This window comes from Oryzias latipes, chromosome 17, assembly GCF_053564925.1.
Source record: "Oryzias latipes strain Hd-rR chromosome 17, Olatipes_Hd-rR_3.1".
In the NCBI taxonomy this organism is placed as follows: domain Eukaryota; kingdom Metazoa; phylum Chordata; class Actinopteri; order Beloniformes; family Adrianichthyidae; genus Oryzias; species Oryzias latipes.
This window is the reverse complement of record NC_136253.1, coordinates 22,433,287-22,453,755: the sequence shown is the minus strand read 5'-3', so window position 1 is coordinate 22,453,755 and position 20,469 is coordinate 22,433,287. Positions and strand designations below refer to the sequence as shown.

The following is a 20,469-nucleotide window of genomic DNA, read 5'->3' as shown; positions in this document are numbered from 1 at the left end:
CTCCAAAAATTTTAACAAGATCAAACATCCGATCCCCACCCCCCACTGTCCCGCATTCTCCTGTGTACACCTTAAAGTTTTAGAGCCATCTTAAAAGATTAGAGAAAAGAAGCTTACAAAGAAGATTCACAGCTCACTAAGTCACCTCCAAAGCCTTCAATATTCATTGGGGAGATTTTTTTTTTTCCTTTTTTGAGAGCAGACGCGTACACAAGCTCAGCCGAGGCTTGGAAGTCCTGTTGGGTGTGTTGTCCTTGCTGCTTGTGTACAGTTGGAGGAGTTGTGCACCATGAGGAGGTGATGGGGAGAAGTGCTAAGTGGAGAGTCCGCTTAATTCATTTTGGCTGGAATCCATCATGCAGCAACACTGCTGGCTGCCCTCTTTTCCGTATTGATTCTAGTTCTGAGCTGCGGGTAGTTAACAGCTGGCGGTAGCGGTACGCAGATAACTCAAATGGCGATTGTCCCGTTTATCACTGAGATGACCCAGCAACAAATGTCATCACTGGTCAGTCAGGCTTTGATGGGAATTTTTAGTGACTGAAGCTACGTTCACAGTGGGCATGTGACTTTTGTTCATGAACGCACATTCTTGAACGTGCGCTTACGGCGTTCACACTGGACAACTAGGGTGTTGCTTCCATTAATTTTCATTTTCATTAATTGTATTTTTTTTTACTGTTTACTAGCGCATGTTTGCCACCCGGAGTTGGAACAGACTTAGTGCAAAATGTTGAAATGGTTTAAATTTTGTGAATCCTTGTCCAGTTTTTTTTTCTATCACAGCTCTATTCAAATATATAAAAGACTCCGTGTCATTTCGACCGGGCGCAAACCACAATTATTGATTACTCCTCAATTTTTAAACGGTTGGCACTTCAATGAGTCAAAAAGGGGACCCCATCTACTTCGCTCCCTAATCTCAGTCCCTGGTTTAACGGCAGGGCATTTTGTATGTAAAGCCTCAAAACGATCTCACAAAAGGTGACCAGCTATGCATGACGGCAAAAGTTTTGAACGCGGAAGCCTGAAACATGCTTTTTACATGAATCTACATTGACTTTTCATTGAAAGTGGCCGCTCGAACGCGCATTGCCATTGCTTGAGATTCATTAAACATGTCAGTCAACTGTCTTTAGAATGCTGAATCCTGATTGTGAGGACATTTTTCTGATGACTATGTGAACTAAAATGATGCTTCACATGGTTCAAGACCCACTCTGATGAAAATGGGGATTTCGGTGCTTTTAACATGTTTTTGTAGCCTTTTTCTGATGGAGGATATTTGTATATCTATCTATATAAAATAAGCTTGAAAGTGCATTTCTGAGTATTTCTTCATTGAAATAGTTGTGAATCAGGAGCAGACACATTAAATACTGTTTGGAAAAGATTGCAGTTGTGATGTAAAAACTACAATGGACTTGCCACAAGCTCCTGGCTCCGCCCCATTCTAATTTATCCACTTAAGGATGATTAGATCCATGCAAGTCTTCGTCCACGCTGGGATCTGGCTCAAAACTGTACATCTGGACAGCTCCAACATTGCTCGCCCTTTTTGTTGCACCACTAATGTTATGTGACGGGAAGGGTTGGTGGGATTACAACTACGTCCTAGAGAATGACGTCTTCTTTTGGCTAAAAATGAAAATTATTATTAAAAGACAGCTGGAAAGCTCTTTTAGAAGAGATGAAAAGATGATCACAGATAAGTGAGACTTTAAAAACATGCAGTACTGAGGCGAGGGCGGACTCCCTCTTTACTCCCTGAAGGATGTTATGCATGTTTTTCTTTTTGTGTCAAACCTGTTCAGTTGTTACAAGGTCAACTGTCATTCTCTTCAGTCGTCCAGAGAGATTTTCTACCACGTTTCCTTTGCTTTTAATGGGCTGATTGAGGTTTTTAGTCGTTCGACTTCAAGGGTGGTCCTTCAAAAATGCAGCCGGATCATTCCATTTTATTGCAACACCAGGTGGGAACCAGAAGAACAGAGGTGGACAAACGTTATTCCACAGTTTATCACAACAGCAAGATCTCTGTCCTCTATATCGCTATCAAATTTTACCATCAGCGGCTAAGTGTTGATAAATAATTCCATTAATAATTAATGTCATAAATTGTTCATTGATCCACATTTATTTGTTCAGAGTTAATGGTTGATATTTATCTCAATAAAAAGCGGTTTTCTTCTTTAAAACAAACTTTTGCTTCAACATCTGGACAAAAACGAGAAGTAAGAGGTGAACTTTCCCTCTAAAGTGATGCTTTCATAACTTAATATGAAGTTTAGCCTATATACCACCTTCTCCAACTCCTGCAGAGTGAGGTGGGTGCAGGCTTTGTAGCAGTTACCATGACGACGTATCACACAATCAAATAGGCCGGTTCTTGTGAAAAACAATTTCTGGAAAATAATAAGATTAAATTACTGTTTCTTGATTTATGTTCATAAGCGACTGTGGTATAAGCTAGATAATTCCCTTTGAGGTGTCCTTTATTAGAAATGAATGGACTTTGAAGAAGAAAAATTGTCTGCTTCACGTCAGACAGGTCACGCCTCCACGTCGTTCATTCATTTCTGATTATAGACATCTTATCGGGCATTACCTTTTAGATATATTTTATGTAATTTTAATCAAAAATATCTTTTGCATTAAAGTCTGTTAAAAGAGAGGAAAATCTTTTTCTTACTTTCCAACTAATAAATGACAATTTATGCAACATGTCTGTTTTCATTATTTTCTATTACTAGTCCTTTATCTTATTTTTTGGAGCAAAGATGTCTTTTAACCAACTAACACCAGAGCTTTAGCTCTAGTATAAACATTCTTTCATCTGCCGGAACCTTTTAACAGTTTAAGCAATTAGCATAATTCTAGTGAATTCCGAAGCTGAGAAAAGCAGCTTTGCGCCACTATGCAACACGTTTTAGTTGTGCTAACACAATCAATGTAAATTAGCTGATTCTTTCACTGTTTCTATGTTCGTTATGTGTTGGATAACGACAGAAAGCCGATTTAAAAAGACAATTTCTGTGCCAGAGTCCGGATTTACGATGATCACATTAATAGTCAGAGATTTACGGTCAAAGAGCACGTTATTCAGATTTTGCCGATGACATTTCTGGTGTTTGAGGGTTAAACAGTGGAGGATGATGCAATAAACAAAGAACAGGTGAAAACCCATCATTATTGGAGCTCTGGTTTAGGAAGTCTCCACAGAAACAAGTATATTTTTGGAGCATAAATCGCCGTCTTTTTGCATAGTTTGGTCAGGGGTGCGACTTATACACAAGATCAATTTTTTAAAAGATAAGTATTTGTACATATGTTAATCTAGCGGTTGTTTTCCACTAACAACCAGTAGAGGACACTGTAGGTGTTGGTTTGCTACAGACAGCAACGCAGAGGAAAGCGTGCTTTCCAAAATAAACATGGAGGAGAATCTGATCGTTCTCCTCCTGAACTTTATAACTGCCTTATTTGCAATATCTTATTGCTCATCAAAACAAACAAACCTGATCTTCCAACACCATCTGTGTCTTTCGTGCATTGTGAACGGGATATACAGACAATTCTTCAATGTATCGATGAGGCTAAAATCTTGATGGTAGCTCTTCCGACACATAATGGGAGCATCTAGTTTGACACATTTTTTGAAAAACATTGAGCATGTGCATCAAAAGAGGCAGTATGCAGAAATGCATTCAGCGTTAAAGCATTAAGCCGGGCCTAGCAGACACGTTCAGAGGCGTTGCACTTTTCTCCCAGAAGTGCAACTTATACTCCAGAGCTACTAATACTCCAGAGCGATTAATACTCCAGAGATACAAATACTCCAGAGAGACCAATACTCAAGAGCGACCACTACTCAAGAGAGACCACTACTCAAGAGCGACCACTACTCAAGAGCGACCACTACTCAAGAGCGACCACTACTCAAGAGCGACCAATACTCAAGAGCGACCACTATTCAAGAGCGACCAATACTCAAGAGCGACCAATACTCAAGAGAAACTTACAGTCCAGAACAACAATACTCCAGAGAGACTAATACTCCAGAGCGACCGATACTCCAGAGAGACCGATACTCCAGAGGAACCACTACTCCAGAGCAACCACTACTCCAGAGCAACCACTACTCCAGAGCAACCAATACTCCAGAGAAATTTACAGTCCAGAGCAACCAATACTACAAAGCGACCAATACTCAAGAGAAACTTACAGTCCAGAGCAACCAATACTCCAAAGAGACTAATACTCCAGAGCGACCGATACTCCAAAGAGAAAGATACTCCAGAGGAACCACTACTCCAGAGCAACCACTACTTCAGAGCAACCACTACTCCAGAGCAACCAATACTCCAGAGCAACCAATACTCCAGAGAAACTTACAGTCCAGAGCAACCAATACCAGAGAGACCAATACTCCAGAGAGACCAATACTCCAGAGAGACCAATACTCCAGAGAGACCAATACTCCAGAGAGACCAATACTCCAGAGCGATTTATCTTCTGAATAATTCCGTAAATAAAATAACACTTTCAGCTTAACATAGTGATAACATGAGCTACTTCATTTCCTAGCAGGTATTTAAAAGTAAAGAAAAACTAAAAGCAGTAAAATATTGGGCTTCTCTACACAGATAGTTTTCTGTATTCCATATTATTCAGTTTGAAATTTTTATTTTTATTATTATGCTTACTTGTTGTCAACTCTAAAGTCTTGCCTGACATTTCAGTCTTAACAAAAAAAAAATTAAAAAAATCATTTTGTGAATTATGTCAGCATTTGCAGACACATTGAAAGTGTAGCGCAAGCTTTTATTACTTTGACAGCTCAATGAAAGCTTCCTGTCCCGGTACTTGTCAGATGAAGGGGCAGTTATTGAGTTACCATTTTAGCTGTAACAGGTGACACTGGGGAAGTTGGAGAAGCATAGTCAGCGTAAGGTTCATGAAAAGCCACAGCAGGAACACCTGACTCATGGATATCTTCTATATGGACCGTTGCAGACTGGCAGGGGATATGGTTACAAAGCTGTGCACTGTTTTACACTCTTCATACTGATCTATTGATTTTTCTGCTCTCTATAAACCCATCCTGACTTTAATTTTGGGCGTTCGCCGATAACATAATCCGATCCAATTTCAGAGCTCTGCCTGTCCTATTTTTAACTGGGGCGGTGAGTAGAGCTCATCATAAACCAAAGTAAAGACTCGTTTTACTGTAGCAGAGCATGGATTATGGTGTAAAGTCAGATGGAACACAAAAACAAGTCATTTTGTTTGCACAACGGGTCACTTCAAAAATACTGACGGAGTTTTCTGCAGAATTAAACAGCTCATCTATGATGCTGCATCTTCAACAGTGGGGATATTACCTGAGTTACACATAGATTAAAAAAAAAATTGGAGTCATTTCCTCTTCCCTCTTGGCATTTGCAATAAAACTATGAAAACCACTTTTTTCCCCAGTCCACTTAATTATTATGAAGAACTCTTCCATATCAGATCATATTAAAAATCATATCTGCAGTCACAGCACTGCATTCGTGTAGGAAGCACAGCTGGATGGAAGGCTGTGACCTCTCTGTATATCGACTCAGTTTGCCCCTTGGCCGTCTGCGACGGCCTCGGTGGCGTCATTACAACTGTGTCTGACACGGACATTGATTAATATGTGAAGCTAGAAAAGATGGGCATCGTTTCCCACAGATCACTTCAAATGTCAAAACTGGCCTTTTGCAGGTCCAGCACACATCCAAACGCTTCGGAAAAGGTGCTTAGTTTAATTTTATCAACCAAATGCTTCTTTTTTTTGTAAGCTGCTAATGCACATCTTATTTTCCAGAGTATAAGTCGCAGCAGCCAAAAAATGCAAATTAAAGAAAACAAAATTCATATCAGCCAATCTGGAGAATAAGTCGCACTTTTGGGAGAAAAGTGCAACACTTTGGAAAAAATCCACCAAGCGGGCAAAATTGCTTGGTACACACCAAACGCGATTTGCGGCTCTAATTCGGATCCCTTATTCCTTTTTTTTTTCAATGCGCGTCAAATTCGCTGCTCAACACAACTAGACGCTCAAGACGTGTTAAGCTAGTGTGTTTTTTGTTCCTTAAGGAGAATGGAGGATACCTAGTATAGTTCAAATTCAGTTTTAAATATTCTACATTTTTGGGGAGGGGGGGGGTCATATTATACTTTTTATTTGTGCATGGAAAATTTAGTGAGGCAAAGAATACAGATTTCCTCTAATTTGACAACGGATATGATGGTGTTCATTGAAAACGTTGGTAGTTGTAGGAAAACGTTTTTTTAGCCAATGCTGTGGCTCTTTCCAAATTAATTGTACATGGGAACAAAAGACAAATTTACGTTGCGTGATTTCAATTTCTCACAAAATGTACATATAATATCAATGATAATAAATCGCAATCTTCTTTAGAGGAAAATGACGAACATGTGAGCTTTTTTTTTTTTTAAATCACATTATTGCACGCCACAAGAAATTATGTATAAAAACATGATTACTCACGTATGACAATGGTAAGTTGTGTACAGCTTATTAAGGTATATTTAGATGTTTTTTTGAATCTCAGACTGACATAAATTCAAATTTTATTAAAAAAATGAAAGCACAGTTTTTGAGGAACTCACCTTAGTGAATCCGGAGGGACCTTCATAGAGGCCAGGCTAACATGGGTCAGGCTGAACGCCGAACTGAAGAATTGGCGGAAAGTTGGCAGAGAGTCTCTGGCTTTCCTGCAGAGGAGAAACAGAGAAAAGAAGAGCAGGGTGTTGATCAGAGGTCAAGCTCTATCGGGCTTGGGAAGTGGAAGATTGAATAGGAAGAGAAAGAAGCAGAGAATGAAAGTAAAAAGTAGTAAGTGAGAGGCGGTGGGTGGGTGTCATAAATGAAACAGATGCTGGATGTGATATCCAGGTCAATATTAAGCAGACATTGTGAAATAGTGACGCTTTTTTACAACCAAAAGTGCCATTTAAAAATAAAAAAATAAAAGGTGGCAAATCATCCGTCCATCTGCTTGGCTAACACTTTAAAAGAGCCCGTCAGTTAAGAGAGGAGAGTTTTTCTGCATGTTTGTCCAACATTCTTCTGAGTCAACCGGATTGTAGCGCCCTGCTTCAGATGCTTATTCAGCTCTTGTAAAAAAAAAAAAATAGCAGCAAATCCCCCCCTCCCCCCCCCCCTCCCCTACCAGCAGCATTCACATTATCTAGCAGAGGGGATCTAGAGGGACAAAAAAACAAGAGGTGATGAGTGAAAACGCTGAAAAAACCAAGCAAGGGGGTGAGAAATGAACTCCTAAGCTACTAAAGCGTGCATTCCTGAACACGCGTTTGGTCAGTAGCCAAACTAGTAACATACATGTCCACGCAACCACAGGTGGAAGGCGCGGAGTGCCAAGGCGGGGCAAATCCAGCTCCAGGCTTTTTCTGTCACTGCTCTGTTTTGATATACAATTCTAGCCGAGAAGGGCAGACAAAGCGCAATTATGAATTTCTCCTATGTGATCATGTTTACACGTGCGTGTTTTCAAAGGACATTTTCGTAAAATTATGTAAAATGTCGTAATGGTCACAGTTCAGCCCTGTCACGATTTAGCAGCTAAGAAGTTTAACTGGTTGAACTTCAGTCGTTTGCTTCGTGTGCGCGAGTGTTTTGATCGCGTAAGCCCGAAATTCAGGTTGAAACCACTCTTTTTACTGAATGCGAGTCAAAGTGGCCGGTGTGTATATGTGGGTACCTTGTGAACGTAGCTTTAGTCAGAAGGCTGGGTTTCATCAAAATTAACGATTTGCTTATTTTTTTTCAGGAAAATATTTTTCTTCTTTATGACCCGCATCCGTCCTGGACTCCAAGGATCAATTTTTTTTTCACAATTCTTTCTTACTGCACCTTTGAGTGAAAATTTGGCCCTGACCACACACTTAAACACTCACCAAAATGAGCAACACAGTGAATGACCCACATTCAGAAAAAGATGACATCACAGCGGGTAAAACCATCCGAAAAAATTTTAATTGGGCCAAAATTTCTTATAGGCCTCATAAAAAAATAGTTTGAAATCCACAAACAAAATCTAAACACACGTGTTGGGTATATCCAAAGAAAGTTTTGAAATTATTATAGGATGGCCCCAGGACCTACAGCTTATGTCCAAGAGCAAAAAAATGTTCACATTTTACCACGATATAGGGAAGAAAAACTAAATTTTTGTTTAAGTGATATTCACCAACTATCACTAACACACCACCAGTTTAACTCTACAAATATAAATTAGGTTTTATTGACCTCTGACCTTAAGAAGAGACCACCATTTAAAAAAAACGAAAAACAAAACAATAGCACCTTCTCAAAATTTGAACTCCTCCTAGAGATTTTGCTCCATCCCAACTTCTCCACTATCATTGGGAAGCTAATTCAGAGTTGGAATTCAAGTTGCAGATTTTGAACAGCATGAGCTCACAAATGTTTCCTTCCCGTCGCTCGACCTTTTTTTTACTGTTAAATTGTGAAAATTAAAGACATTTATCTGTGGCTCAAGCCAAAAGAAACAATGTGACATATGACTATTAGGAATGTGGGCGTGGTTAACAAAAAACCCTCCGTTGCCAAGGAAATCGCAAAGTTTACTTTTGCCAATTCTTCGAAAAAAAAAAAAACAGGCCGGTTTGTCACCTCAAGGTGACCATAAAATGAAATGGTTGCTATGGAGATAAAATCAACAGATAAACCGCCATTTTGAAAAAAAGTGTTTCTTTTCTTCTTTTTTGTCACATGCAGCTCTGACCAGTGTGATGAGGCAGAAAGGGGTGGGACTGAGGGGCGTGCAACCAAGGAGGGCGGCGAGGGACGGGGCAGATACAATACAGTTTTCTGCTTTATTTATTTTTTGTTACCCTTTTTGTTTTTGAATGTGAGCACAGCAACGGCCTATTTTTTTTTTTTTGTTTACTCCCCACCTTATAAATGAGCAGATTATGGAACATTTAGAATATTATCCTTTCAAAAGAGAGATGCCGCTTGCCTTTAGGAACAAATCTGTACCCCTCCACCCCCACCGGGAAGATAAATCATGACTTGAAAAGCTGCACTCTCCGTGTGCCACTTTGTTTGGCACAGCTGCCTCAGAGATATGAGAGCTGTAATGTACCTGCGTAATGATTAATCATTCAGCCCCTTTCAATTCGGGATCCACTTCAAAAATCATTCTGCACATTTTGCAGCGGGGGCCCCTCGTGCCCTCCTGTGCTCGAGCCGGTCCTCTGCACCGACTGTTTTGAGCGAGCTGCAGAAATGAGCGCTAAAGACGACTGTTTTTCTTCACAGATGGCATGAGGTTGTGGGGCTATTGTGGCATATGTTTGGTAAAATATCTCATGAGATTGAAAAATAAGAGAGTAATTTGACATTATGAGACAAGACAACAAAAAAAACAAAAAAACAACAACAACAAGAAGGTTAAATGAGATGCGGCAACAGCAGCAGATGAAAACTAAGATGGTAGAAAGCTGAATCACCAGCCCCAGTCACTGCTGGAGCGATAACTTCCCAGTGTGCCGAGCACCAGCTCTTTTTGTTTTGGTTTTTTTGCCCCATTTGTAGTGATTAGCATACAGCCTGCCGAACCGCCGCAGTAACAACAGCTTTGTCGCATCAGCAGACGCCGGACCAGTGTGTCTGTCGCCTTCCGGTGAATCGTATCAGCAGCTTGTTACGGCATCGACATCAGCCGCTCCATTGTCTCTTCAAAGTGCAAACATCTGTACATGTCTGTGCACCCCACCACCACCGCTAAAGCACGGACCGGTCGGTTCCATATTGGGGGGCGGCAGCTGGGCTGTTCTTATCAGCTCGGTTCAGCTTCCTGGCTCCATGTTGTCACTGCAACGCGGATGGCGGCGGTGGCAGCGGCTATCTGACCAGCAGAATGGAGCTGCATTAATGCCAGAGGCCGAAGCTGGGTTGAACTTTGGGGGGGGAAGAAAGACGGATGAGGAGAAAAAAGCGCCAGAAGAAGAAGAAGCAGCAGGTGCTTCCTGACAAATGCTAAAGAGGAACAAAGGCGCAGAGATTTACAAATAAATAGACAGAGCAAGTGGAAGAAAAAAAATCTGACTCAGGAGCCTGGGGATTGAAACAATAATTCCCGACTAAATTTAGTCTCATTTTTCACAGACTTCTCCCCCCTCTCTCTCTCTGTGATCCTGTAATGTAATGTGCTGAGCAGGCAGGCAGGCTCCCGGGCTCCTGTGGGACATGACATGATGTGAGCGGGAAGCGCTCATGCCTTCTAGCTGGGTAAACAGAGATGCACCTTCATCCTGCACACATGTTCCACAAAAAAAACAAAAAAAAAAAACACAGAGACAATGTGCACATGGGAGAAAACCATCAACACGGGCTGCACTAATATGATTGAAAAATGTCAGGCTTGCTTCATCTCCACACCTTCTGGCAGGAAGCACTCCAGACTTTTGAAGCTGAGTCATCCCACAAAGAAGAAGGGAAAGATGCATTTATTTATTTGAGGGGTTTTCTCCCACCTGTGAGAGAAGGAGTTCTTGGAGAGATTCAGGTAGGAGAGGTCAGCGCAGCAGCCTCGTAGCAAGGCCCCAAACAGCTGCCGGAGACACAGACACAAATGGTTAGGGTTGTGTTTACAGCCACCTCTGCCATCCTCTTTCATCACAGTTGTGTAACAGAAGACGTGAAAGCTAACACAACAGTAGGACAGAGTCTGAGGGCCACCATGAAAGGAATAAAACAGAAATGGAAGACTCGTAATTTTACAAGAATAAACTTGTGAGATAGATAAAACGTCTACATTTTATTAATAAAAGTCAATTTTACGAGGATCATCCAAGTCATTAAATTATTAGAAAAAGTTGTAATTTTACGAGACTAAAGACTTTAAATAATTGTTAAAAGTCATAATTTTAAAACAATAAACTTGTAAAATAAAAAAGCCGGCATCTCAGAGTAAAAGAATCATAAATGATTAGAGTTAAGTTTTTTTTTTTTAATTTTCACAAATAAAATTATGACAATTCATTATTTGGGGTAATTTTACAAGCATACATTTGTAAAAACATGAGTAAAAGATCATAATTTTTCAAAAAAAGTCATCATTATCATTAAAAAAGTCAAAATTTTACGAGAATAAAGTCATTAAATTATTTTAAAAGTCACAATTTACAAGAGTAAAGTCATTAAATTATTTGAAAAACTCTTAATTTTACTAAAATAAAGACTCTAAATAATTTTTAAAATTCATATGTTTACAAGAATAAACTTGTAAAAAAAAATCTCAGTAAAATTAAACATAAAATAATAAAATTATTACAAAAACCTTTTTGGTAATTTTACTTGAATGAAATTGTAAAATTATGATAAAAATTTCGTATTTAACAAGAATAAAGAAATTAAATAATTTTAAATTTGTAAAAATGATGACTAAAAGGTAATATTTTTTAATTTTATGAGAATAAAGTTTTGAAATATAAGATATAAGAAATATAAGAACATTTTTTTCAGGAATATACTTGTAAAATTATTAAACTATTTCCCCCATAAATTTGCAAAGTTGTAAAATTAGGAGGAAAAAAGTCAACATTTTATGAGAATAAGATTGGGATCAACTTTTTTAGGATCAACTTTAAGTCATAAAATGTCAGAAAAAAGGAATTTTAAGAGAGTACACTGTAAAACTATGACAAAAAAGTTTTTTTATTGTAATCTTTGAGAAAAAAATAAATTTAAGACTAAAAATATGAGAAGAAAAGTTGTAATTTTACAAAGCAAAAGCAATCATTTTTAAAAAAATAAAGTTGGTGGTGTAAACCTTCATCCACATTGACTAAATCCATCAATGCAGCCCTTTTCTTGTGAGAAGGTTTTAGATTCTGATAGGAATTCATGAGCCATAATGCATTTGGACCTCTGCCTCTATACGGCCGATGGCATAGACAGGGAAATCCTTTCACTGTGGGTCAAGAATCTTCTTCTGAAGGGACTCGGCTTCTCGCAAATTCTGTTCAATGTTCTTATGCTTATAATAAAACTAAAAGGATCCACTAAAGGGTGTAACCGCTCATGGTGCACTTTATGTCTCTCATATTGAAACAATACTGGTTGATTTTTGTTGTTTCTATTTTTGTCTTATCGAAGAGCCATACGTCTCTTTTACAGTTACAGTCCTGTTTTTATTTCTGTATTCACTGTGTGTGGGGTCATGGCGCGTAGATGTAGGGGTAAGGGCAAAGGGATGGGTTCGTTTTAATTTGAATTTTTGTGCCCATTTACTGTTTTTAACTGTAAAACACTTTGAGCTGCTGAATGCATAAAAAAAATCTCTTTAAACTAAAGTTTGATTTGATACCAAAATGTTCTTGATGGACCGTTTTCCATTAAGCCATGTAAACACTCATGTACGCACTAGACAACCAGGGAGGGGTTGTTCTTCCTATTTTTCCTTTTCTACTGTTTACTTGTGCACGTGCGCCCCCTACAGTCGGAAGAGGCTTGGTGTCAAGCGTCAAAGCGGTGCAAATCTGGCAAATTTTGCTCCAGGCTTTTTTCTTTCAAAGCTATATTCTGATAAATGAAAACCTGGATTGTTAATTTTCTCCTCCATGAACGATTATTAAAGATCAACTGGTTCAACGTTCAGTGGCCATACATTTTGTACGTAGAGCTTGAAAGTGATCGTAAAAACTTACGTAGCTTCGTGTCAATACAGTTTTGAACGCAGAGGCCTGAAACATGCGTTTATGTAAGTTTACATAGACTTTTCACTGGAAGTGGTCGCTGGAATAAAATGTATATACATATATACTTAAAAAATAAAATGTAACAAATAAATGAAAAATAATAATGATAAAAAAAAGGGGTTTTCACTCTGGTTACCCAAAAATACATCAAAACCTCCTTTTAGTAATAATAAAACCTGTCCAATACAAAAGGCCTTTAGCTCTCATCTGTTCACTCAGTTGTTGGACAGAGCAAATAAAAAGATAAAAAAATAAAATAATAATAATTCAAATTACTTAAAAAAAATAAAAAAATGAAAAAAAGGAAGTGGTCGCTGGAACACACGTTGCCAAGGGCGGTGTGAACGTAGCTTCAGAATGAAAATTGAAAAGAAATGTTTTTTAAGGAATAAAATGTTCCTTCTTGCCTTGCTCATCAACACGATCTGTCATCAGCAAAATATGTATAAAAACAACGACATCTGGCAGCACTCCCACTGCTAAACATGCAGCCCAATCATCAGCTTCCCTGACAGCCTGCTGAAACCATGACAATGAGCAGGCATTGCACTCAGAAAATCCAAAAAAAACCGAAGTGATCCCAACAGAAAAGTAATGGGTTTTAAGTGCTGATGTATTTAGGAAATCTCATGTTTTGAATTGGGATCGCTTGAACCTTGATGATAAATAAAAATGTCCAACTTCCAAGATGAATCCTAAAATTATAAAATCTTTTGTTTTTCTTTTTCTCTGCAGAAACTATGTCTTAGAAAATAACAGGTTATTTGATTTTATTGGCTAAAAACATCATAATGGTTATTAAAAGGGCCACTGGGAACGCTTTTACAATAAATCAGAAGATGATCGGAATGGGATTTTATAAAATTAACACTACAAATGGACAGATAATATAAAGAAATATGCATCACTTTTCAAATAAACACATTTCTAAAAAAGATAAAACGTTAAGAAATGTGAATTGTTCTGGAAATTTGTCACTGCAATACGTGGAGGTTACAAAAAAGAAGATTGATGAAGCAAATTCAGAAACCGAGCTAAGCAGATGTCAGAATAAAACGTGGGTGGCTTTATGAGAATAAACTGATTTCCATTTAAATAAGAAAAATACTTCCTATGAGGTATTTTCATTATTATGACAGATTTTTCTAAATATTTTCATTTTAGGTTTATTGTAAAAACTTTGCTAGCTTGATTGATTTTCCCTTTTATTTTGAAACACGTCAGCTCAAAAAGGAGGTGGGCAAAAGATGTGAATTCCCACCTCCAGTTTTACTAAATACTATGAAAATAATTTTACTCATTAATAATCATTATTCACATAAACCCAAAAGAATGAACGAAATAATAAAAAAGATAAGCAACAAGGTACCAAAACAACTTGACAAGCCATGTTTGTCCACGCATTCTTGTCCTGTTAGGTTTTTCAATTACTAATTGATGATTTTTTCAGTTTGTATCTACAGAAAATTATGTGTAATTTTACGTATTTATTTTTTTTTCTTAAAGATTTGGGAAGAATTGAAAGCGGCAGAGCGTCTACACTCCCAGCCTCAGTGACGTGGGATTGTTTGCCTGGGAGACGAGCTTCGCTTCACTTTCCCACTTAATGTATTCAGTGTCAAAAAACATTCAGAGGAGAATGTTCGAAATCATCAAATGACACGCAGTCGCTCCGACGTGCACTTCCGACTTATTCTCCCAACATGCCTGTCAGAGACGTCAGCACCCGTGTAACAATAAAAGATAATGCCTGTCACCTGCTGTCAGTAACCGCACAGCTGGCATCTCCTCCCAGGACAGAGGGGTTTCAAACCCAACATGAGCTTTTTCTTTTAATAATCGTTAAAGTGTTGATTGATTATTCAAAAAATAGTGTATATATTTTTGTCTCAGTGTTGTGCACGAGAGAAGATGTGTATTCATGCGGGCCTGGCAGTAACACCAAAAAAAACAAAGAAAGACTGCTGCTGCACAGGGACTTCAAAACTTTGAACATTCAAGGTTCCCCACGAGCTTCGCATACTCACAGCACAGTTAGTCGTACAGACCCAAAACCACAGCAAAAAAAGCCCCGTCACTTATTAGACTATCTGCTAAAGCAGCAGAACACGGTTTTCTCATGCGGGCATAAAGACTAACTAAATATAGACATAGTAACAAAGTCACCTCCCTGCAGAGATAAACAAAACATTTAGCAAAAACACGTCTCTTGCCAGAAATCTAAGAGGCCATTTTAGTGTCTGCTAAAGCTCCAAGCATCACTCAAAGCTCTGAAACCAAGTCAAGTGAGGATTTGCATGATGGGTAATTTGCATTCAGGACACCGGTCTTTTTTCTTTTCTGTTTCTTGGCCTGAATCCTACCCTGTAGATGAGATCAGACAGGGCTGGGTGACTGTAGTGAGAGTAAAAAGAGTCAGTGAGTGCATACCGAGTCCACTGTGCAGTCTGTCCCAGACAGGTCCAAATGTACCAAACAGTTGGGCTGAGCCAGGAATAGATACAGGTTCTAGATAGAGAGACGCAGAAGAAACTGCATTACACATTTTGGTAGAAACAACAACAAACAAAAAAGCCCTGTGAATCGATCTAACCACATCAAGTTTACGTTTTTAGGTTTTGATGTAGTAAATCTACGTATATGTGTGTTTATGCAGCTATGCAACAATGTTTGCCAAAAGGCCACGTCACACTGCCGATATGTACAATTTGCGCATGTTGCACGATTAAAACTGGTCATGCGTGAAAATAGTTGGAACAAGTAGAACTACAAACAAACCAAGCAAAGAACACATTAAACCCACGCTGACATTCAGAATGTTGAGCAGAGATGACGTCGCGTCAGCACCATGGTCAGCACCCGCCGTCACGATTCTTACTTTTAATTAAAACAATCACATTCCCCTGAGGTAGCCCGCCTGTGGGGACCCCCGCCGAGATGGGGGGGGGGCCGCAGCTGGGGAGATCCAAGTTTGTTTACAGCCTTTAAGCTAACTTTGTTTTTTCTACATTTCATTCTAGCTAGTTTAGCATTTATATTAGCGTGCATAGACACAAAGCCAAACTTTATTGGGAATTGGTTACCAACAAAAAAAAATCATCTGCGCGGATCGCATAACCTTCGTTGTACATTTTCTGTAAAAAAATATGTCAAAATGAAAATAACCATTGTAAAAGATAAGGAACTGTCACTCAACGTCTTATAAACACGCAGGACTGTAAAACATTTTTAACAAATTCCTGCTTTTCTTGATGTGTTTTTGTTATTATTGTTATTAATTTATTTTTTTCCATTTTGTTGCTTCCATTTAGTAAAATTCATCAGATACAGGTTATCAGCAACAGACCGAAATTATTCTGAAACCTTGACCAGTATTGCAAATTAGGATCAGAACCTTTTAAAAAAAAAAAAAATACATAAATGTTTGTGTTTGTGAGTTCACTCTGTTTATCCTTTAGGGCTCAGATAATAGATAATAGTTGGAAAAACTCCATAGTCAATGCAAATTAGTTATAAAAATAACATAAAATAAAGAAAGAGGAAAAAGTAGCCTAATAAAATTATTTAAAATTATTTAATTAATTAAAACAAAACGGTAAAAAAATAATCTATTGTAAGAGAATGACATGGAATTATATAAAAATCTTCAAAAAAAAAATGAAATTACATAAAAAAAACACATTTTACAATACTGTTCTCTCTTAGAATAATGATCATCTTCAATCCCGTCTACACACCAGAGCTTATAGCCATAAGCACTTTTGAATCATTTTGTGGGAATACTACTCTTCATCTGCCACATCTATAGTCAGGGTATCTGTTAAAGTGAGTGTAACAGGCAACATAATGTGAAATAAAGTGGGAGGGAGATGGTTTGATCTGATACGAGTCTAAAATAGATTCAAATATTGACTTTTGTTAATGCTTTTATTTATTTTTATAGTTTTCTGTAACAAAGTAATGTTCTTTTTCTTCTTATATTTGCTGTATTCCGTGTTTTTGGTGTCACTCACGGTGGCGTCCTCTCCAGATAGAACCCCGGGGTTTTTGCTGATGTCCAGATGCAGCAGGGAATTTGAATAGTCGTCACTTGAACATAAAGCTTGAGACAAAGACACAACACCTGGTGGAGGACAATAGGTGATGGTTAATTATAAAAACAGAAGAAAACAGAACCACATTTTTGGAAAGTTTGGCAAATAAAACCTCCAAAAATATATTCTTCGCATTCAAAATAAAAAAATAAGAATCTTTGTGGAAAAAGCCTAAAGTGATTGGTTAATTGAATTTCCTAAAAATTTTCATATTTTTCATTTCTCATTATCTTTCCCCATTAGTTAGGGGGTGGGAGATGTGAAAGAAGTGGGGGGTTGTGTAAGTACAGGGAGGGGGCTCTATTTTTATTGTTATTTATTTTTGTGCTTGTTTATTTTAATTAGCATGCTTATTTTTATATTATTTATTTTTTTTGTTTTAATGTAAAGCACTTTGTGTTATTGTGAAGAGTGCTTTATAAATAAAGTTTGATTGATTGATTGATTGAAAATCCTGCGTCAAATCTGACAAAAAAAAAGGGAAAAAAAAGCACTGTATAATGCATTGAAAGTCATCATCTGCAGATGTGGTCAGTGCCTCAGCCGGTTTCGTTGCTTTGCAGAGCATGTGGAGGAAGCCAGCTACTGCATGCAGCTCGGATGCTGGCAAGCCCGTAAGCTCTTCATCCCCAATTTATTGCGATTAAGGGGGGAATGAGGGACGAGGGGACCGGGTGTCTAATCCATCCCTCCATCAGGCGCTCGACTCCACTGTAAGTGGAGACTTTTGGCAGGGATCAAAGCTAGACCAGAAGAGTGCTGAAAACAATAAAAGATGAGCTGTGAACGTGTGTTTGGAGCGTGGCGTGTGTCGGCACATGAGTGGGTGTTCTGGAGACGGGAGGAAATATTCCACAGTAAGTGTGCACGCCTTTGAGGAAATACACCAACACCTACCGATCAAGGACAGCAGTATCAATGCCGTTAACATCGCACATCATCCTATTCATAACACAAACCAGAAGAACATGAAGGTCATCGTTTGAGACGTTCGGTGGAACGTGTCACAGCTTTAGCCGTGCACACAAAAGCATGGAGCGCTATCTACACCGAGCAGGAATGTCAGTATATGAAGATATACTGACGGCAATTTCCTCTTATACTACTAATACTTCCACATAAACATCGCTGCTAAACTGCGGGAAAAGCGATCTCTTCTGTTCCTCAAACAGCAATTTAAACAAATCGTTTGTCATGTAAATGTTTTTAGAATCCGGTTATCGGTTAACTCGATAAGTGTTGCATCTCTCCATTTAGTATTATGTTTGCAACACCTCTATTTTATGATTGAAAATGGGCTGAAGCTTTCCTGTCTGATTAGAAAAACAATACCATTTGCTGTATCGCTGCTGCTGTATTGCATATTTAAAATAAATGTTTATATAGATCAAATTGTATTAGTTTTCTCCAAAAAGCCACATTAAACAGCCTGCTAATGCCCATGTGACAATTAAAATACATTTCAAAAGGAGGCAAAACTGAGGGATAAAGTGGTAAAAGGAAAATGTAGGCATATTGTTTGTATAGTTTGTCTTCTTATAATAAAAACAAAACAAAAAAGAAGAAGAAGAAAAAAAAACAATATTGCACCTAATATACCAGAGCACATATAATAATAATTTATTTTTGGTTGCGCTTACTGATGTTGAAGCGATTTTAAGAATTTTGCGCTCTGTCAAAATGTTTGGTGAGGTGTTATTGTAAATACGCTAATGTGGCAAACATTTAGCTGCATTGGACTGGGGCTCTGTCCAAATTCCCACCTTAAACCCCATAAATACTAAATAAACTATATAGTGGGGCACTATGTAGTGCCCTGAAAAAGCAATTCGGACACCATGCTTGTTACTTTTTCTTTTTTTAAAAGTGGATATGACAGTATCGATTTCACGAAGTTAAAATCTAATTGATGAGCGTTTTGCAACGATTATTTATGAGTCAACTGTCTTCTGAAGATAAAAAAAAATTGATGGTTTATTTAAAAAATACATTTAAATATATTTTTTTGGCAAAAAAAAAAAAAGTCAGACGCAATGCATTATGGTCTATATTCGCCGATCTTGTGAGCATGGATGCGCACTGGTTTTTTGCAGTGACTTCAGGGAAATTTTCAGGGTACTCGATTTTAGAATTGTAGATTTCGACAGCACTACAAAATGGCGAACGCACTAAATAGTGCACTATATAGTGAGTAGTGAAGGTATTTGGACAAAACATGTGGGCTTTTTGTTATAAGTTAGGTTATAAGCAAGGTTAGGAGTTAGCATAGTTACAGTAATGTTTGTTTTAGCAGAATGAGTCAATTTTTTTACATGTTGCAAACAAGGTTGGAGGTTACTGGCATAGTGAATACGCTAATGCGGCTAGGGTGTAGCCGTGTTCCATCCTGGTTTTTTTTTACGTGTTACAAACCAGGTGGGGAGTTGGCATAGTCACAGAAATATTTGTTTGAATATTTGCAAACAATTTTATGGCAAATATCTAGTGTTTTTTATTTTAACGTGTTACTAGCAAGGTTGGTAGTGGGCATAAACACAGTCTCAGTTTTTTTATGTGTTGCAAACAAATTTTGGAATTATATTTATTTTACGTACACTATCGTGGCTAACGTGTAGCAGTGTAGGACTGTTTTTTGTTGTTGTTGCTTTTATGTGTTAATGACAAGGTTGGGAGTTTGCGATTCACAATAACAGTGGGCGGAATAGGCTTAGGGGGTTGAGCAGGTTGTCCAATGATCGAAGGGTCAGCGGTTCGATCCCCGCTCTCCCCAGCAAAACTGTCGTGTCTTTGGGCCAGACACTTCACCCTCCTTGCCTCCAGTGTGGCTCCATTGGCGTGTGAATGTCTATGAATGTCCCGGTGATGCTCAGAGGGGCCGTAGGCGGGAACTGGCAGCCACGCCTCTGTCAGTCTGCCCCAGGGCATCTGTGGCTTCATCAGTAGTTACCATCACCAAGTGTGAATGAATAATGGACACACTGTAAGCGCTTTGAGCATCTGGAAAAGCGCAGATGAATCCAATCCATTATTATTATTATTTTAGCGATATCAGTCGGCTTTTTGTATGCGTTACAAACAAGGTTAGAAGTTATTGGTATTGTGTAATGCTAAGGCGGCTAACGTGTAGCTTTTTACAAAAAAGTTCTAGAATTAATGTTAACACAGTTTAAGTCTGTATGGACTTTTTGGTCTCGCTAAATGCACCTTATAGTTTGTTGCGCCTTAGAAATTACATCATTCCGAAATTAGTCCATCCATTAACGGTGCGCCTCATAATTAGGTGCGGCCTATAGAAAATATGGTACGTGACTGCTTTAAATTGTGTGTGAGTCTACTTACAGTTTGTAAAAATAATTCACGCTGTTGAGAAGGTGGTTAATACAAGATGTTTACAGTAAAAAACACAGTCGGACATTGGGGAAAAAACAGGTATTGCCTGGCATTGTACGGCAACAAAAAAGGGTCAAAAGGCAAAAATGCACACAACTATCCAATACAGCTTCAAAGTCAGCATGAATTATGATCTATATTGCTACTTTTTGTATTTTTTTTTGTGACTAAATCCAACTGC

At 38.3% G+C, this 20,469-nt stretch overlaps 1 protein-coding gene across 2 annotated transcripts in view; it reads right to left on the bottom strand.

The window, feature by feature from the left end:
• The window catches only part of carmil3 (capping protein regulator and myosin 1 linker 3), a 126,168-nt gene that overhangs the window by 41,316 nt on the left and 64,383 nt on the right, over positions 1-20,469 (bottom strand). For both annotated transcript variants that reach the window (XM_023965176.2, XM_078935509.1), the window contains exons 13-16: positions 16,818-16,927; positions 15,235-15,312; positions 10,579-10,655; positions 6,664-6,768 (exon numbers count right to left, since the gene is read on the bottom strand). In XM_023965176.2, the coding sequence (XP_023820944.1) occupies positions 6,664-6,768; positions 10,579-10,655; positions 15,235-15,312; positions 16,818-16,927 (370 nt within the window). The remainder of the gene's footprint in view (positions 1-6,663; positions 6,769-10,578; positions 10,656-15,234; positions 15,313-16,817; positions 16,928-20,469) is intronic.